The 19,062-nt window shown below is 32.3% G+C and overlaps 4 protein-coding genes across 5 annotated transcripts; 1 reads left to right on the plus strand and 3 right to left on the minus strand.

The window, feature by feature from the left end:
• Nucleotides 1-428: 428 nt before the first annotated feature.
• LOC124939834 lies at nt 429-3,130 on the minus strand. Of its 2 annotated transcripts, XM_047480289.1 has the most exons (3): nt 2,882-3,130; nt 2,404-2,489; nt 429-1,729 (listed from the first exon to the last, which is right to left on the minus strand). In XM_047480289.1, the coding sequence occupies exon 3, from the start codon at nt 1,714-1,716 to the stop codon at nt 613-615; it is 1,104 nt and encodes a 367-aa protein (XP_047336245.1). In that variant the 5' UTR covers nt 1,717-1,729; nt 2,404-2,489; nt 2,882-3,130; the 3' UTR covers nt 429-612. The 2 variants fall into 2 exon arrangements, with proteins under 2 accessions (XP_047336245.1, XP_047336244.1); XM_047480288.1 differs by lacking the exon at nt 2,404-2,489 and having other exon boundaries at nt 2,882-3,129.
• Nucleotides 3,131-5,935: 2,805 nt separating this feature from the next.
• On the minus strand, nt 5,936-8,971 carry LOC124938632 (WD-40 repeat-containing protein MSI1). Its single transcript, XM_047479107.1, has 6 exons — nt 8,456-8,971; nt 7,807-8,133; nt 7,163-7,315; nt 6,835-6,959; nt 6,646-6,741; nt 5,936-6,351 (listed from the first exon to the last, which is right to left on the minus strand). The coding sequence occupies exons 1-6, from the start codon at nt 8,798-8,800 to the stop codon at nt 6,120-6,122; spliced, it is 1,278 nt and encodes a 425-aa protein (XP_047335063.1). The 5' UTR covers nt 8,801-8,971; the 3' UTR covers nt 5,936-6,119.
• A 2,539-nt stretch (nt 8,972-11,510) lies between these two features.
• Nucleotides 11,511-14,005, plus strand: LOC124938690 (NDR1/HIN1-like protein 13). Its single transcript, XM_047479180.1, has 2 exons — nt 11,511-12,255; nt 13,466-14,005. Exons 1-2 carry the CDS (start codon nt 11,665-11,667, stop codon nt 13,550-13,552), a joined length of 678 nt encoding a protein of 225 aa, XP_047335136.1. The 5' UTR covers nt 11,511-11,664; the 3' UTR covers nt 13,553-14,005.
• A 2,202-nt stretch (nt 14,006-16,207) lies between these two features.
• On the minus strand, nt 16,208-17,389 carry LOC124939691 (protein ROH1-like). Its single transcript, XM_047480140.1, has one exon. The coding sequence runs from the start codon at nt 17,387-17,389 to the stop codon at nt 16,208-16,210; it is 1,182 nt and encodes a 393-aa protein (XP_047336096.1).
• Nucleotides 17,390-19,062: the final 1,673 nt, after the last annotated feature.

Below are 19,062 nucleotides of genomic sequence, written 5' to 3' on the forward strand. Positions count from 1 at the left end.
GCTTTTTCCCCTTTGTTAATGCTTTCCTTTTTGCAAGTTGATGCATCTAATGGAAGCACCTTTTTGCAGGATATCAAGGGGTAACCAAGGGAATTTGTTTATCCTCAGAATGGTGGATCCCTTCCTACAAAGTCCCTCTTTGAAAACTAGTTATTTTTGGTTGTTTTTCAAATCCCATAAAATGAGACAAAAAGTGTATAAATGAAAGCTGATAGTGTTTGTTTATAAATAGATCCCTATTGAAATTGACATGAGATCAAACCAATATAGAGTAGAGTACAAAGAAAACCAAAACAGATAGAAACAAGTGTCTGTAAATAAATTTATTGGTGGTGCAGTTTGAGTAAAATGGTGAACATGGTAAATCCACCACCACCATTGTCAGGCTTGATTTTAAGCCACTTTACATGAAGTGAAGAGAATAAACATCATAAAATCAAAATACTGAAAGAAAGAAAGAAAGAAAGTGAAGTCCAGCTTTAGGTTTAGCTTAGCTATCTAGCTTAGCTATTGAGTGAGTGAGTGAGTCAATGGTAGAACCACCACTCCATACCATCCATGATAAGCAAATTACATAACAAGAACAAGTGATCATAAATAATAACAATCATGTTATCTTTCCCCAGCCTCTCTTCTTCGCCTCCTCCTCCCCGATCGCCCCAACAACACTCTCCCATGCCGACGAAGCCGGCTAACCAACGACATCCCTCCTCCTCCGTCCTCATCGTCCTCCACCTCCCCATCATCATCATCTTCATCGCTGTCGATAACTTCATCCGACGGTCCAAAACCTGCCTGACCCCGTAGCTGCTGATGCTGCTGCTCGTGCCTCCTCGCTAATCTATTCTGCATACCACCCGGCCCAAACGCATGCAACAAAAGGAACACGTTAAATAAATTACTGTCACTATTATTATTATTCAACCCTTCATTCCTCGCAACAACATCGTCACCATCACGACCCCCATCATCATCACCGCCACCCTCCATTCCGAACCGACCTCCTTCGATCACGTAATCCCCAAACACCATTGCCCCGGGCATGGTAGACCTAATCGTACTCATCACGTCTTCCCTCTCTCTATCGCGCTCCAACCGCCTCCACTTCTGTTCCAAACCGGGGTCCACTTCCCTCGGCCTGGCCGAGGGGTGTTCCCCCTTCATGTGCTTTCTCAGCTCTTTGTACTTCCCAACATACGAGCAGTTATCCTGCATACAACTCCTCTTCTTCTCGTTCAGAAACTCCCTTGCAGGCTCCACTATCGTCCATCCTTTCACTTGCCCTCTGCAAAGCGGGCAAGCTAAGTCTCCCACTTCGCACTTGTCAACAACGACCACCTCAGTTTCGTTCAAAGAACGGGGGTCTGTCGGATTAGTACTGTGGACCTCGCTTTGGAGGATCGATGATGATGATGATGAAGTCACTTTGGTGTAGGCTTTCTTGTACTGATCCAGACAGTTGGAGTACCTGAAGCTAGTTCCGCACATGTATGGACGACAGCCTTTGTCGTGAGATGAACATAACAGGAGAACTGCATTGTGAGGGCATTCCATACACACTGAGCAAGTTGCGTCTTCCCAGTCTTTCTTCTCCACCAATCTACTGCATTTCTTCGGAAGGTCGTCCTGATCAAAAGATGATGAAGACAGAGGATATGGACTTGAGCGATACTGTCGTGAACTAATCCTACGCCTTCCCCTAGTGCCTTTCGCCATTTTCAAAGCAAATCTGCACATTATTCTTCAAAGTTATTATTCAAAACGCACCATAAGGTGGTTTAATAACAGAGCTAATGAATACCCATTGAACATTTTGTTGAAAAGTGGTTAACAGAAAGAATACTATTTATGCAAAATCCTTCTTTCATTGGTTCGTGTTGGTATGAAGATTCAGCAGCTGAAGCAAGAACTATTGAATTAGCAAGCAATCCAAATTGGTACAAACCATGACAATTCAACTACTTAATCATCATCAGTGACTCACTACAACATGTATTCAATTACTTTCTATTATCCTGTTCTTTTCTCTACAATATTTGTTGCAGTCCAGCAAAACATAAAAACAAAGGAATGAAGAAGAGAAGAAGAAGAAGTTGGTCAAAATCACAAAAAAGGGACCCAACCCAATCAAGAGTTACAGGGGAGAAATCATCATACAGTTTTGAAGGACTAGTATAAATTCATCATCCTGATCATTGTACATGTTACAAAAGCAAGAAGAACTCAGATATCTAAAAGGTTCAGATTTCCACATCAGACAACTTCAAAATCAAAATTGATTACCGATTGAATTGATATGCAATTACCAAATTCTACAGAAATAAACAGGACGAATCAAGAAACTTCCACAGAATTAGAGAAAAATGAAACGGATGAAATGGGTAAGGAAAGATCAAGACAGACCTCAAGCTTGATCAAATCTAGATCTATTTGCACAACTCCAAATTAGCGAAATCAGCCATCACGATCTATCTCTCTTTCTCCCAAGTCTATATATAAATTAATTTATACATGTATATACAACTAATAGAAAATCAGAATTGGATTGGATTAGATTGGGATACCACCCACCTACATACATACATACATAAGAAACAACGTGCAAAACCGAACAATCTCACGAGAGGACAGATGGGTAAAATAATAAAAAAATGAATCTACAATAGGCTAAAAAAGAAACCCATGTCTAGGGTGGGTACTCATGAAGCACATGACTTTCGGCTCCAACCAACCCTTCTGAGATTTGGGTATTAAAAAAATGCGTAAAAGATGGAGAAATAGAAAGATACAGGCCAACAAGGCTCAAAATCAGCGAAATTAATGGACAAGGTTATAGATTGATGAAACTAGAAGTCATAGGTAAGGAATCGGAGCTTCTTACCAGAGAATTGTTCGGTCCAGATGTCGTAATAGTGAGATGGGTTACAGGTAGAGAGATGAAGTTAGGGTTTTTTGGACTGATAACAGAGAAGTTTAAAGGTTTCTATCAGAGAAATTATGAGAGAAAAAGGAAGATGCAAAGTCCCCACTATTCTCTATCTATCACTTTTTTCCTTCATTAGCCAAAGAGAAAAGGAGAGAAGACGTGAGAGATAGAAAGAGAAAGAAGAGAGTTCTATCAAGGGAGTCATCTGCACGCAAAGCTCCAAAAAACGTAGAAAATGGAACTCATTGTACGTGGCGTAGCGGTTGCACGCGCCAGAAGATCACGTGTCCAAGCATTTATCTCTGTCTTTTATTATCTTGTCCTAAATAATATATAACTGCAAACTTTATTACTTATCTTATTTAATTCAATTTACTTCATTTTTTTCTTTTTCAAAAAAAAAATATATTCTACATTTATCACTTTTGTATTGAATAATATAGTGATACAGATAAAGTAATTATAATAAATATTTTATTTATTTATATAATATAATATAATATAAATAATAATTAAACAAAAAAATTATGGAACAAAGTGGTACCAAATACTCTTTGGTATAAAATAATATTCTATGGTATAAATAATATTCTACACATTATTGAATTATGGCACAACTATTTAAAAATAAAATGAAAAATATATTATATTTATATATTAAAACAATAATAACAATTTACTTGTAACAATACTCTTTTCTTGAAAATTAATATAATATTAAGTTATTGAAATAATTTGTCTTGTTGGTATAAATTTTTTTAAAATATTTATTTATTTTTAGATAAAAGTTATTTTAATTAATGAATTGAGATTTTATCTAACTCTTAAATAAGGAAAAATTCATGTAAAAAATGAATAGCTATGTTTTTTTACTTTTATTTATTTTTTCCAAAATATAACGTTGACGTGCTTAACAAAATTACACAAAAACTTGACCCAAAACCGACACAAATTCGAGTCATGCTCTAGTTTTTGTTTAACAAATCTATACAAACACCATCCTAACACACAAAAAAGGGTGAAAGTTAGGCAATCTTTAGGTAGGTCATCTTTATCGTGCTAAATAATTTCTAAAATCTGCCAAATCTAAAATATGTTATTTTCGGTAAAGCTGGAAACTATCGAGTGTTTACAATCAATCCATGTGAAATCCTATATTTTTCTGGTATGGCCAACATGTATGAAGAGCAGCTCTGTTGGGGCTATCTTCAATATCATCATGTTTCTGAAAAATGTAACATTAACAAATACAATTTCAGTTTTATGTCTTTTTCAAACTGAAAAATAAACATTTAAAAGGATTTCATTTTCATCAATATGCAATAATGGTCAGTAGTTGGTTGAAGAACACCTGTTAAGATTTCGCACCATAAATTTCTGCAGCCAAGACAACAAGAAGCCATATATATTTTTTCATTTTCGAATACTTCAATCCCTTTTATTGTTCGTAGAAAAGTAGCAACAAAACAAAGATCAAAACTTGAAAGTAGTAAAAGAAAATAGAAAAGTAAATTAGTATTGGAAGGAGATAAAAGATCTCACCAAATATGTCAACTGCTTTGCTTTCCCAAATTTTCTTAAATACCAAGAGAATGAAACATGTTTTTGTTAGCATATATGAAAAGTTTAAGGCAGGAAAGACAAATCACATGTTTCATCATAGGTTGGTTAATTGTGCAGACAACGGTCAATTCTCTTTTCAAGCCAACCTAACCGCCTCTCGAAACTCTAAGATCAATATGCAAAATGCCAAAATCTTAACATCGACTTTGGCCAGACGTGCACAACAACACAGCAAGATATTACTCCTCTTTCTCTCGTATTGAAGGTAAATGTAACATAATTTATTCTCCGACATATTCAACTTCAACCGTCGAATCCCTTCATTAATTAAACTGCAATCGCCATCACACATGCTTGGTTACTGCCCATTTAAGTCTTCTGTAAACTTAGCATCCTGCAAGCCAATCCAAATGATGAAAGTATTCAGAATATGTAGAAACAAACAAATAATCAAAGGATGTGTTTTTTGTTGCCCACATCATTAAGGTTCTGGTAAATATCCCATAAATCCTCTATTAATCTTTCTTCTTCATGATTATCAAATGACGGACCTAAACCAGCAAAAAGAACATTCTTGGAGTGCTTGAGATAAGTGGGAAAATCCTTGGAGTACTCTGTAAATGAAAAATAAATAAAAAATGAATGAAACAATAAAATAATAACTGTTTAGCGAAATAATAAAGATTATACAATATGGATCTTGAAGCTCGTTATACTCAGCTTCAAGAATATTCAGAATCTCTGCAGTCTCATTATCTGATTGTATTCGAAGATTGAGTGTCGTTTCGACTTGTCAGGCTCTTCTTCTCCCATACACCAAAACCATTCAAGTTGAATAGAATCCTTACTGCAACAATCACCATCGACATCATATATACTCGGGTAGGAAGTCTAAGCTCATTTACGGATAGCCATAGCTCCACGGGCATGGAAAGGCAGGTTCAAGTGGTCTGTCATTCACAAAAAGGCTGAAGATGCCATGAATCTGTTCATGAGATTAAACTTTTTGGTGCTAGCAAAAAAATAAAAGTGTGGATTTGATAATAGTGAAAACTAAGAGTTCAAATACTGAAATTTTAAGCGATGAATGACTTGAGTATCTAGAAAGTAAAAACTAAATAAACCAAACAGAATCATCTCAATAAATTGAACACATAATTATTAGTAGTTCAAAAAACTCACAAAATATAAATTACCATCAACTCAAATTAATATTTAGAGCTGCATCCAGAGCATGCATCCAGAGCAGTGCAAGCCAATCTTCTTCAGTTCTTTTTAATTAGGGTTTTGTTTATCAAGATTGTTCCAATAAAGAGATGCTAGAACAAAAACGCTGGAGGACAAAATAAACAAAATAAAAAAATACTTGGAATATCCACATCAAACATGAATTTGTATTGCTTGGATTTTATATGTTTAGCTTGATTAAATCAAGGATATCACAAGTCACAACCAACACAAAATAAATATCTAATTAAGTTGTTTTCTGAAAAGATCAAATTCTAATTTTACAAACCAAATACTCTATAATAATAGAGCACAATTCAAAAGTGCAATATCTATTCCATAAGCCACAAACAGATAAATGATCAACCAAAACAGTATATTAGAAGAAAGGTTTGTCATTTTGTTAGGCGTCTTTGGTTGTATCATCTGCAGCAGGTAGGTCATCTTCATCATGGTAAATGTTCTCTGCCATCTGCCAAATCTGAAGTATGTTATCTTCGGCCACACTTGCAACTATCCAGTCTTCACAAGGGTTCCATGTGAAATCCGATATTTTGCTGGTATGTCCACCATGGATGAAAAGCAGCTCCGGTGGGCCATCTTCAGCATCCTCAGGTGTCTGCTCCTCGTCAATTCTGATAAGGAGCAAAACAGAAACGCATAATGTAAATTACTACTCTTAAGTATATCCACAATTGAAGAAAAAATAAAAGTATTTTAAAAGCATTGCAGTTAATCAGTTCTTTTATTAGTAGCATTTATTTTTCTTAATTTAGACTAGAGTTGATATATAAAACAGAACAATGTAACTCAACACAGTTCATTAACAAATACAATCTCAGTTTTTTTATCTTCTTTTTCATTAACAAATAGCACATTTCATTTCTATCAATATGCAATAATGGACAGTAGTTGGTTGAAGACCAAACCTGCTAAGATCCCACACCATAAGTCTCCTGCCAAGACAACAAGAAGCCAGGATGGTTTCATTCTTTGGATTCCAACCAACTTGGAAAACCTCCTCCCTGTCGCAATAGAGTAGTATTGATGAATTGAAAACAAACCAATTCGGTAAATAATTAGTATACTGATTTTGTTGAGACGGTGTGAAGTCTTACTTGTGGCAGTCAAAAGTGTGAAGAGCAGTTGAGATCTTGCGCAGGTCAAATAACTTAACCGTCTTATCTGTTGATCCTGTTGCCACCACCCACTCATTGAAGGGATTGAAGGCCAAACAGTTGACCTAACCAAGAATTCAAGGAATGAGACACAACTATAATCTCATCCAATTAACAGACTCACTTGGATGTACTAAAACAGAAATAGAAAGTATTTCAACAAAAAGTAAGAGAAAAAAAATCAAACGATGAAACTAAACAAAAAATACACATTTCTCCATCTCGGTTCGGTACTTTTAAGGATATTGGAAGCTTAGGGGTTACCCACCTCACTTTGATGAGCAACTACAGATTGAATTGGCTTGCTAACTGATGGAGTTCGGAGATCCCATATATGCAAATATTGATCATCCCCAACTGAACCAAATAAGTATTCATGCCTCAGATGCCACGCCACGTCTTCCACAACACCTTCATGAATCTATATCAAAAAATACAATATTAAACCAAGATGGACTCAAAGCAATTTGAGGGATTTAAAGCCAACTATGAACGAATAACACCATCCAAGATATCTCTGTTTTCTATAATCATACTCTAAATTCAGGTACTACAACACATTAGGAAACACTATTTGTTTCTGGATCTGGATCAAGGTAATAACTTCTGAATTTGTCAATAATCTTATAATCTGTGCCTAACTAAGTACAATTTTCAAACGTGTTATCATATGGATCCACATTCATATGAGAAATCTAACATAAAACAGAATATAATGACGTGTTGAGTTCAATAGCCAGTACACTGGCCAAAACTAATCATTCAATTTTGCCAACACTTTATTGTCCATGAAGGTGATACATAGTTGAGCCTATTTGGTATTTGTTGTCTTCCATTGCATTATGTTGCTGTAAATTCAAACCATAGAAAATAAATATTGTAGATGACATTGATACATATACTACGTAATACCTTAAAGATTTGCATTGCATCCAAAGACTTGTTTTTAGGGGTTGCACTAATGTCCCACAAGCATATCTGAGCATCATCGGATCCACTTAATAAATGACCCTGTTTGAATTTACTCCACGACAAACCATATCCTTCGGTGCTATGTCCCCTTAATCTCAAATCAGGATTGCAAGCACCGTCTAAGGGAGGTTTCGACGGGTGCTTGCTATAGTCAAAGATATAGACTTCAGCGCTAACTGTCTTGGTAGCAATTACAAATGGGTTTTGGGGCATATATCGAGCACGATTAACTTCTCCTTCGTGATTAATCTGCTGGATTATTTGGACCTGAAAGGAGAAACAATTAATCCTCGAAACAGAAAAATAAAACATGGCAGACCATTGTTCACATAAAAGGAACATGTTTTTATCATACGATACACAAATATAGAAATGTAAAACAAATGGGGGTGTAGGGTTTCTAAAATAATTCCATTGATATGACTGGGAAGAGAACTGAGAAAGGAATTAAGCATTAATTAGGAAGATGACCTCTCAAGACCTAAATAATTAATAACTGAAGAAAGGGTAATGCATTCCTTCTTTTCAGAATCGATCTTGCTCCAAGATTGCTCAGTTGTTTCTATGGTTCATACAAAAAAGATTTTACCTTTCCATTAGCACAACCAAACCCACCAAAATCCGATCGGTCATCGTCGTAGTGACGCGCATCATTCTCAGAATCTTCAAGAGGCAACTGAACCTGAGCAAGCATAAGGTAATTAGGTTCGTTCTCCGAGGTATGTGTTCCTAAGATCATCTTCTGAACGGAGTAATCCTTTCCAGAAGGTTCTTCTCGGTCTGGAAGCCACTCGACGGTAAGAGAAGGCCATTCAAGGGCATGAGTAATAACCAAATCGTAAAGGAAAGGAGTATTCTTCTTCCAAATCTTATACTCCTCGTTTACCAGCCTCTCCTCTATCTCTCCCCTCATCTCTTCCTCGTCTTTCCCCATTTACCGGTGTATCTGAACTCTGAAGAAATCACTGAAACGATGAAGCGTAATTCCTAGAAATTCCCTCTCCTGAAAACCCTTTTTCCTTCTGTCTCCAAATTGTAGCTCGAATTTGAGGGCGCGGGTCTCTAATTCGATTTGGAGGGAAGGTTAGAGAGATAGTGAGTGATAGCAAACCGATCAATTGCGAAAGGGTTTAAACTGATCTTAGTAATTGCTTGAACACAAATTTTGGGGCTTTGGGCCTTGTGTAGAATTATTAGCCCGTCAAAATTTTAAGGCCTTGTTTGATATGGCCATATGGTGTTATTTTATTAACCAGATTAGTCAAATAAACCTATTTATGTTATTTAATAGTTTAAAATATTATAAAAAAGAGATCAACTAAGGGTAATGTATCACTAGTTAATAAATTATATTGATGATAAATAGATAGTAAGTTATTTCAAAATAATTTTACATCAATAAAACATGGATTAAGGGACCTCATTATGCAAAATTAATAAATATATTACTTCAATAAACATATTTTTAAATTGATACAACTTACATGGAACTCGGGATTTAGGATAGGAAAGTTTACATATGCTATGAACAAACGAAACGATATTTGCATCTATTTTTTTTTTATTAGAGATGGTCTCGAATTAATAGTTTTGATTGAACAAGTTTGTTGGGATTATATTAGATTCGGTTGAATTCGGTTAAATAAATTACCTAAATTAACTCAACTAGACTTTAGACATAGAAGTTTATCTTCTCCCCCTTATTTGAATAATTCATTAAATTATTTAAATAAGATGTTTTTTTAGATATTTTGATAAAAAATAGTTTAATAAAAAGAAATGGTATTGTGAGGAATTTAGAATAGTTGGGTAATTAAAAAAAATAAAATAATAATAAAATAATATATTGTCGAGAGTTGAGACTAAGAGATTACATAAATGTTCTTTATAACTAATTATCTGTCTGCATCATAAAATTATTATCATTTTATAAAATTTTGGCTGATTTATTTGAAATTATTTAAAAAAAATAACATGATAAACACATGTGCAGCGAATATATTTTATATATATTTTTATTATTTAAAAAATATTTTGTTAATAAAAATTATTTTAATTCAGTTTGTATTAGTAAGCTATTAGATTTGACCAATCAAATATTTTATAAATTTATCTAGATTAATATTTTAGGCAACTCTATTTTAAACTAAAGTTATTATATTTAATATATATATATATAATAAAAATTACACAAAGAGTACTAGTAAGTGCCCAATCTTCATTCCCGAATTGGTTTTCATCGGTTTATATCAGTAAGTTACTAGATTTTGTCAAATTAATATTTTAAACAACTCTAATTTAAAATAAATATATTGTGTTTATATATAATAAAATTTACATAAAGAGTGCACTCAATGCCAATCTCGATTCCTGACTCGATTTTCAAATGGTCTACTTTTTTTGAAAGGGGACACTCACATATTTAACAATATTTGAAAATAATAATTTGTTCTATTTTTTTTTTTTATACTAGTCTAATTTTGATTTTGTCAAGAAAGAAATATTTTTTTATTAGTGTACATAAAGGTGTTGTAGTAAAGATTTTACATTCAATATTGAAATGAAACTTTTAAATAATCTAGATCCATTAATTTGTATTAAAAGATTTCGATTTTTATTATGATTTGGTATAGTGAGAGAAACAACTTAAGCTCTGATTAAATAATTATTTTTTTATAATATAACTTTACAAAAATAAGTGGGATCCAACATGAGAATTGAAATGGGCCCATTTGGGTTTAGGGTAGGATAGTTGCAGTCTCTACTAATAGTCTAATAGAGTGTACATAACCTATTAGCATACTCATCAAGAATTCCATATTAATACAATTTAATTTATTTTTTTATTAATTAATTTTTTGAAAATAATAAATTATATTAAAAAGGATACAATTTAATTTAATTGATTTTTTTAATAAAAAATTATATTAAAAAAAAAGGATAAATTATGAGTTAATTAGTATTTTGATTCCATATTTTACCAACCTCAAAAATTTAAGTATTTTTTATGATTAAAGTTATATAAAATGAAGATTTTATCTTGACGATTTTGAAAGTGGTGATTTTTATTATTTATTTTGATTTATGAAGAAACAGCATGACACTCTAAAATCACCATGGATAACACAATTATAACCGTTCGTAAATTGCCCTGTTAGGTGGGTTTTCCTTTAAACCGAACGACAATGGAGCGGAGATGGTATTTATGTTCTCCATCCCGACTCCTCCCCGATTTCAACCCGATTATGCGTCGGAAACTATTAAACATAAATGAATATATAACATTATATAACTTTATCATTTTTTTAGATAATATGGTATAACATTGTCTGCGAAAATAGTAGTAAAACAAAATCTCCAAAGTAGAATAGGCGAGATGGTTAACGTATTTACCGCCTTATTCTCCTCGTAGTCGGTAGTCAAACCCTCAATTTTCATTCCAAAATTGTAACATTTTAGTCTCATAAATGGACTATTTTCAAAATTTTGTTAATATATTATGTAAGTGATATTTATAAATAAATAACTAACAAATTTCAAATAGCTTAATCGTTTACCCTAGTAAACCCAAACAAAGAGCCTTAATCTTACAATTTCAACATTCAAAAATATAATAAAAGTAACCTCTCTCTCTCTCTTTCACTTTTACTTTCCAAAAGCAATTAGGAAGGGAGGAATAAGTGACGACTGGGGAGGAAGAAGAAGACGACGGAGAAGGGGAGAGAGAAAGGGAAAGGTGGGGGCACATTGGTTCTCTTTATCACTTCAAGAGCTCCAAATAGCAGATCAGTGAAGAAGATGACTTCCAGGGATAACGTCAATGGCCAGAGCACATCAAATCGTCCTCACTACTATCCACCGGACCACCGTTCCTCCTCCGCCTCACTCAAAGGCTGCTGCTGTTGCCTCTTCCTTCTATTCTCTTTCCTCGCTCTCCTAGTTCTCGCTATTGTCCTCGTCATCTTCCTCGCCGTTCGCCCTAAGAAACCGCAATTCGATCTCGAACAAGTTGGTGTTCAGTACGTCGGAATCAATCCTAATCCGCCTTCATCTTCCACCGCTACCTCCGCCTCAGTCTCTCTTAACATCAGGATGCTTTTCACAACCGTCAACGATAATAAGATTGGGATTAAGTATGACGAATCTAGATTTACGGTGATGTATAAAGGGATTCCTCTTGGCAGGGGGATCGTTCCGGGGTTTTATCAACCGGCGCATAGCGTTCGTCAGGTGGAAACGACTATTGCCGTCGATCGAGTCAATTTGTTGCAGGCCGATGCTACGGATTTGATCAGAGATGCGACGGTTAATGACCGGGTTGAACTCAGGGTTTTGGGAGAGGTCGGTGCGAAGATCCGGATTCTTGGCTTGACTTCTCCAGGCGTTGAGGTATGTTTTGCCTTTATTAATGACCTAGCTATTTCTCCATTGATGATATCTATGAGAATTGAGAGCTTTGCTTTCTCCATTGACGGCAACAGTAGAATTCAGTAATCTTTGTTTACAAATCCCTTAGTACATTGCTGCTCGCATCGCCATTGATTTTCTGGAATCGATCGGACAAGGCAATATTATGCGCCCGGCGGTGGCGGTTGCGTTTGCGACGGCGACCACCGTCTGGGCGCATTCTTATTTGCTAGTATGCGCAGCCCACTAATTGAAGGGTGGTAACGTGTGCACCCCCCTAGGTAGAATGTGCGGGCGTATTCGGTGCTGACAATTTTTTTTTCCGGTTTCTCATTTAGAACCTGTTTTATGTTTGACTTATTTGAAGATTTTTATTTGATTTTAAAAGATAGTGTTTTTAATTATATGAATTCTAGAATGTCTTTATTTATTTATTTTTTAAAATAAAAGAATATTTTAATTTATTGTATAGTTAATAAAAAAAATGTGATAAGTATTATTTAAATAAAAAAAACATATCATGAGCTCTTAGAGTTTGTTTATGGTTAGTATTTGATATTATTTATAAATAAAATCAATATTCTCATCAAACATTGTTTTTTTAATATATTTTTTTGCAAATTATGTACTAAAGCACTGAAATTATTTTACTTTATTTGTTTAATAATATTCTAATCATGTTATCTGCATAATCCTGTTTTAAAATAACCTTTTGTCTTATGTAAGTGATTGAAAAATATATAATTATGTTTTTTTTAGGAGAATAAATGATATTTAAGATAGTTTAGTTGTATCTAAATAATGTAATTGATGTGAGAATGATAAATCTTACAAAGCTTGAGATCTTAAATGGGTATAATATTGATATATATTTGAAAGGATGAAACAATATGGATAATACTTGCTTGAATGAAATGATAAAATAGTATTATTAAAGAGAAGGATGAAATTAATTGATATTGATGGTGATTTTGAGAAGTCCTAAATAATTTTAAGAAATACTTATGCATATACTTTAGACTTAGGAGTTTGGACATGGGGACCCGATGTAAGTTGAAGAAGATTGGAGTAATTTGATATGAATCTGCTTCTAGATAGTTAATGTAGTAATAAACAAATAAGGTGATTACAACGAGGGTTGGTAGTTGAGTTAATTATATTCCTTAATTTGTTGTTGATGATGTTGATGCAGGTATCTGTAGATTGCCAAATAGTGATAAGTCCAAGAAAACAGTCTCTCACCGACAAACAATGTGGATTCGATGGCTTGAGCGTATAGACACAAGAAGAACAGGTTCTTCTTCTTCTTATTCTTCGTCCTGCATTGGATCTCATTCTCATGAATTCTTCCCCATTAGTATTATTTTGATCATATGTATGTATGTAGTATTGTAACACTATATATCCCCTGTCCCGGCCTCTATCTAAGAAACTAGCAGAGATCGACATGATGATGATGTTGTTGTTGTTGGGGTTGAGTAATTGTTAGCTAGGAATGAATGATGATGATGAATTGATGATCTCCCACTCCCATTTTGTGAGAGGGAGGAAGAGGAGGATTAGAGAGGTCTCTGAATTTCCTACTACTTTTCTAAAGAGAAAAGTGAAATTAAAGAAAAAGAGAGACCTCTCAATTTCATATAATAGCTAATTTCTTCATAATTTGTAAGCACCTTTTTGTCTTCTTCACCAACATGTATTATCTATGTATGTAAAGGGTTGTGTTTCCATTGTGACTTTACATACCTTGTCTGTCTCCCTGCATGATTCCCTTTTACTTTTCCCAAATCTAGACTATGCTAATTGGTACAATAATATATTATATTTCATTCAAAATTGCTATATGATACCAATATATATATATATATATATATATATATATATATATATATATATATATATATATATATATATATATATATAATATGAATGAATGAGTAAGTAAGGATAAAAAGCCGGAAGAAACTTGACAAGAATGAGTAGGGAATGATGTCTAATTTTTAGATTTTCAATCACTTAGAATGTTACACACCCTAAACCCTGAAAAAATAGGTTGATGTATTCTTCTATCTATTTCCTTCCTCATAATACTTAACTGGTGTTGTATATCCCTAAATAATTATCTATCCTTTCTTTTGCCACAGAAATTGATCCATATATATTCATGGTTTTTCAGATTTATTTTGTTTGATTTCTTCATATCATGTTAAAATATTAGGTTTTTATTTTTTAATTGATCAATTGTGTCTTTCTATCTATCTACTTGTTGCAACTTCTTTTTTATATTAATGAAATTAGGTTCTCCTCAACCAAAAAAAGAAAATAAATAGTGTTCAAATCCCACATCATAATTTTTTATACTATAAAGAATATATATCTTAGTCAAGAAGCTAACCATATTGACTAACACTATAATATTTGATCATTTTTATTAACTTTTAACATTTCATCTATATTTTAATCACATTTTTTATACCAAATACAAATAAAATTATTTTATATTAATAATATGTATATATGATATTATTATTTTTTGCTGGCAATTGGCTGTGGCTTGTTTGTAAGGTGTCTCACTAATTAGTATACCACCCCCGACACCACAGCATTATCCCCACTTGTCATTTTCTTGCATTTTTGCATGTCATGTGCTGCTCATTTATTATAATATTATTTCTTTTATATAAAATTATGGAAACTCATATTTTTTTGTTTCATACTCCGTATTGTAATTTATATTATTATATTGTGATTTTTTTTTTATCAATTTTAATTAATAATAGTATTCTTGATTTGCTCTTTGTTTTGTTTGGGAGGGAATGGACATTTAGTCACGTCCAAGACATTGTCATTATGCTAATAGCACGTTTTATAAAAACAGGAACAGGAGTGATTTAATGTTTTAAAATATATAAACTATATATATCATGCACATTTACATATATTTAAGTAATAAAACTAAGATAGTTGGGCAGAGACTAATATCTCACTAGTAAAGTATACATAAATTCTTCTTACACGTACAAAAAATGAAATATATATATATATATATATATATATATATATATATATATATATATATATATATATATATATATATATATATATATATATGATTTATACTAAAAACAATAGTATGAATGATATGTGATTTAAAATTTTGTATAAAATAAGTAGGATAAAAATAAAAAGATACATTTTATCTTTTTAATTAAAATTTTGAATAACTTCACTTTCTCAGTGATATGATTATGATTTTTTTCCCTTTCAATATTTTTGGATTAGAGGATTTCTATTTTAGTTTTTTTTTATTATTTCTAAACTCAAGGACCAGCCTCCTAGACAAGATAAATGAAAAATGTCAAGAAATTCAAATAAAAAATGAAAAAAAAAAGTGTATTTTCAACTAAAGAGTAATGATTGTTTTGAATCTTTTGATTTTTGAAGAAAATAAAAATAAAAGTCTAATCACAACTCTATAAGATCAAATGATCAACATTGATATTATTCTATTTAAAATGGAAATAAATAATTAAGTTAGAATTTTATTAAAAAAAAAAATCTTACTTATTATACCAAAATCTTAATGTTTATTTCCACTTAAAAAAATATTCTTTTTGATTGATTTCTACTATAAACTCTCTCATTTCAAATGATTCGAAATGCATATATAAATATATTTTACCTTCTAAATAAAATGTGGGAAATGCCCTAACTTTATTGCGGTTTCAACTTAAGTTTTCCAAGAAACCTAAAAATGATCACATTGATAATGGTTTCAAGAAATTATAAGTATAATTTTCTATTACTTGGACAAACGAGTATTTGTTAATCTCAAAAAGAACTCACCAAATAACAATAATATATATATATACATAATAAAAAGAAAGAAAATAACATTGAAATTAATTATTATTCATAATCATCATCATCTTCTTCATTTGGCCTGGTTCAAAAGTTCAAGTCCTTCAGTCCTACAACTCATAATCTTATGAAAAATCAACCTTAATTGTTTCTCCAATGGATCATTACTCTTCTTAAACCCACTCACAATTCTTTCCAATTCCTCCACCCCTTTACCCACCTCCTCTTTCCTCTCCTCCGTCACCGGAAACCTAACCGAATCCACCATCTCCGTCAATCGCCGAACGCATTTCTCCATATCCACCACTTCCTTCATCAACCCATTACAACTACGATGTTCCCTTTTCCTCCCTTCTTCCAAAATCCTCTCCTGAATCAAAACCATCGGCACCGCCCAATTCAAATTCCTCCCAAACGAGAAATGCGCGTTCAAGCCTCGATCTTGGCAAGGAATCGCGGCGACAAGCGTCCATAGAACGAACATCAGAACGGAACTCATCGTGTAGATCGGATTTGCAAGACCGTTACTTGCGATTACTTCGTTGCCACGCGGTGGGATTAAGTTATTCGCGATTGATTGAAGTTGCTTTGAAGCCGACCATGATCTTGAAACACTCCATGAGAGAGATCTAGAATGTCTCGATTGACGATCTTTAATTCCGACTGAGTTGTGACGATTGAAGGATCTGTTTCGTTGTTGAAACATTGAAGAACCAGAACCGCTTTCTTTTTCGTCTAACATCATGAGAGATAGTTCCATTAACGCTTTCCTCGCTCGCCGGAAATTACCTTCTCCGGTGGCCGTTCTCTGTTTTCCGTCTAATGCGGAGAGAACGATCTCTAGATGTTTCTGCCATACACGGATCTTCTCGATCCCGTCGCGGATAGCATTACAGATGTCGAGAGCTTTGATACTCTTGTCGAAGAATTCGGAAAGGATTTTATCCATTGCGGGTTTTTGAAGACGATCTGTGTTTTTGGATAATAGAACCCTGAATTCTTCCAGGGAAGTGAAGAATGCATCGAGTAGTTTTTGTATCCATGAAATTGAGAGGAAATCATCGGATGTGGGTTCTGAGAGATGGTGAAATCTGTCGAAGACGTGTTTGTGGAATAATTCAAACTCTGGGTTTTGAATGTTGGCGTCTTTGTTTATTTCCATGGCGTGAATTTGATCGCTTCTGATACTTGAGATTACTCGTCGAATGGCTGAAAATGGAACGGAAGAAGTCTCTTGATGATCTGATGGAGGCATATTGGAGATGGGTTTGATGAAATATCAGATCAGAAATGAGGAAATCGATTGATGATGAGTAATGAGAGAGAGATGAGTGATGATAAAAATGGTGAGTATATTTATAGAGAGAGAAAAACCCTAAGAGGAGAAGTGAAGAAGAAGAGACCCGCGCTTTCAACGCTAAGAATTCAAAGGCAAATCGGAAACTAATTAGGAATAAATGTACCACAGAAAAGAAACAACCAAAATACAGTAATTTATTTTATTTTATTAATTTATTGTCTTCAATTATTAAAATATCAAATAAAAAGTACATATTATATATATATATATATATTCTGGAAATGATTTGGGCGAAAGTTATAACGAAATCAACTTTACTTGTTGGAAGTGCAGTTGAGAAAAAAATAATTAATTTTGCCTAATTATGTTCGAAATATTTTTATCTCGAATATGGACGTTAAAAAGATTTTTGTCCCGAACATGTCTGAAAAATTTTCCGAATATGTAGAGGAAAAAAGATTTCTGACCGTTTTAAACTTAGTTAACTTAATATTTATTTTACATTTATAAGTAGTAAATAAAAAAAAATTAATGTCACTAATTTAACTATATAATTTAAAATTTTAATAGTTATAATTCTTTAATAAAAATTAATACATCTTTTATTTATTTATTTATAAATGTTAATTAGATAATAATTTATTAAAATTTGATACGGTGATAAATAACCTCAAATCTCAATTAACCATAATAAGGACTCTTCATTTGATAATTAGAGCCCAATTCAAATCTAGCTGTTTTTACTTTTAAAACTGGTGAACACATTATCAAACAAATTCAGTTCGTTAAACAGCTCAACCTTTAAGTTAAAATTTTAAAATATGCATAATTTAGTTATTAATAATAATTGATTCTTAAACTTGTTTTTAATAGTTAACAGTTTAGATGAAATATATAAATAATAGGTCTTTTTTCTAAATAAATAAATAAATCAATTGAAATATAGTTTTTACATTTTTAAATCAAATTTCACGTATAATTATGTTATTTACTAATGATTTTTGACTGATAAATAAACCAATAATAAAATGTTCAATCTTTTAACCAAACCAATGATTAACACATAAACAGACTCTTCAAATTTTCTAAAGCTAAAATATAACTGGTTTGATTATGCATTTATATGAATAAAATACAAGATCAGCATATTATATATGAGTAATGATAGGGGAGCGAAAAATATGTAGCGAATGAGGCAGCGAACTACGTGGAGTGCTGATTAGACATGCTGACTCATTATTTATTTATTTCTCTTTTATATTTATTAATAATATTCTCTCTTCTTATTAATTACATTTTCCCCACTCTCTCTTAAATAAGACGCATTCAATAAAAATATTAATTTTTTATTATTAAAAAACACTTAATAATTTATCTCTTTAATATTTATTATTATAAATATTTTTTTTAAATTATTGTAAATGTCACTATAAACACACATTTTAATTATTTTTCTCTCTCAATAATTTGTTTTCTTTTATTTATTGAAAAATATAAATTTTATTTTCAATAATAAAAATGACTCAAATTAAAATAAATAATAATTAATTGTGTTATATTTAATTAAAAATATTTACTTGAGTTAATTTACTATTTTATATTAATAAATTACCAAATCTAATTAAAAA

This window comes from Impatiens glandulifera, chromosome 5 (assembly GCF_907164915.1).
Source record: "Impatiens glandulifera chromosome 5, dImpGla2.1, whole genome shotgun sequence".
Lineage (NCBI taxonomy): Eukaryota > Viridiplantae > Streptophyta > Magnoliopsida > Ericales > Balsaminaceae > Impatiens > Impatiens glandulifera.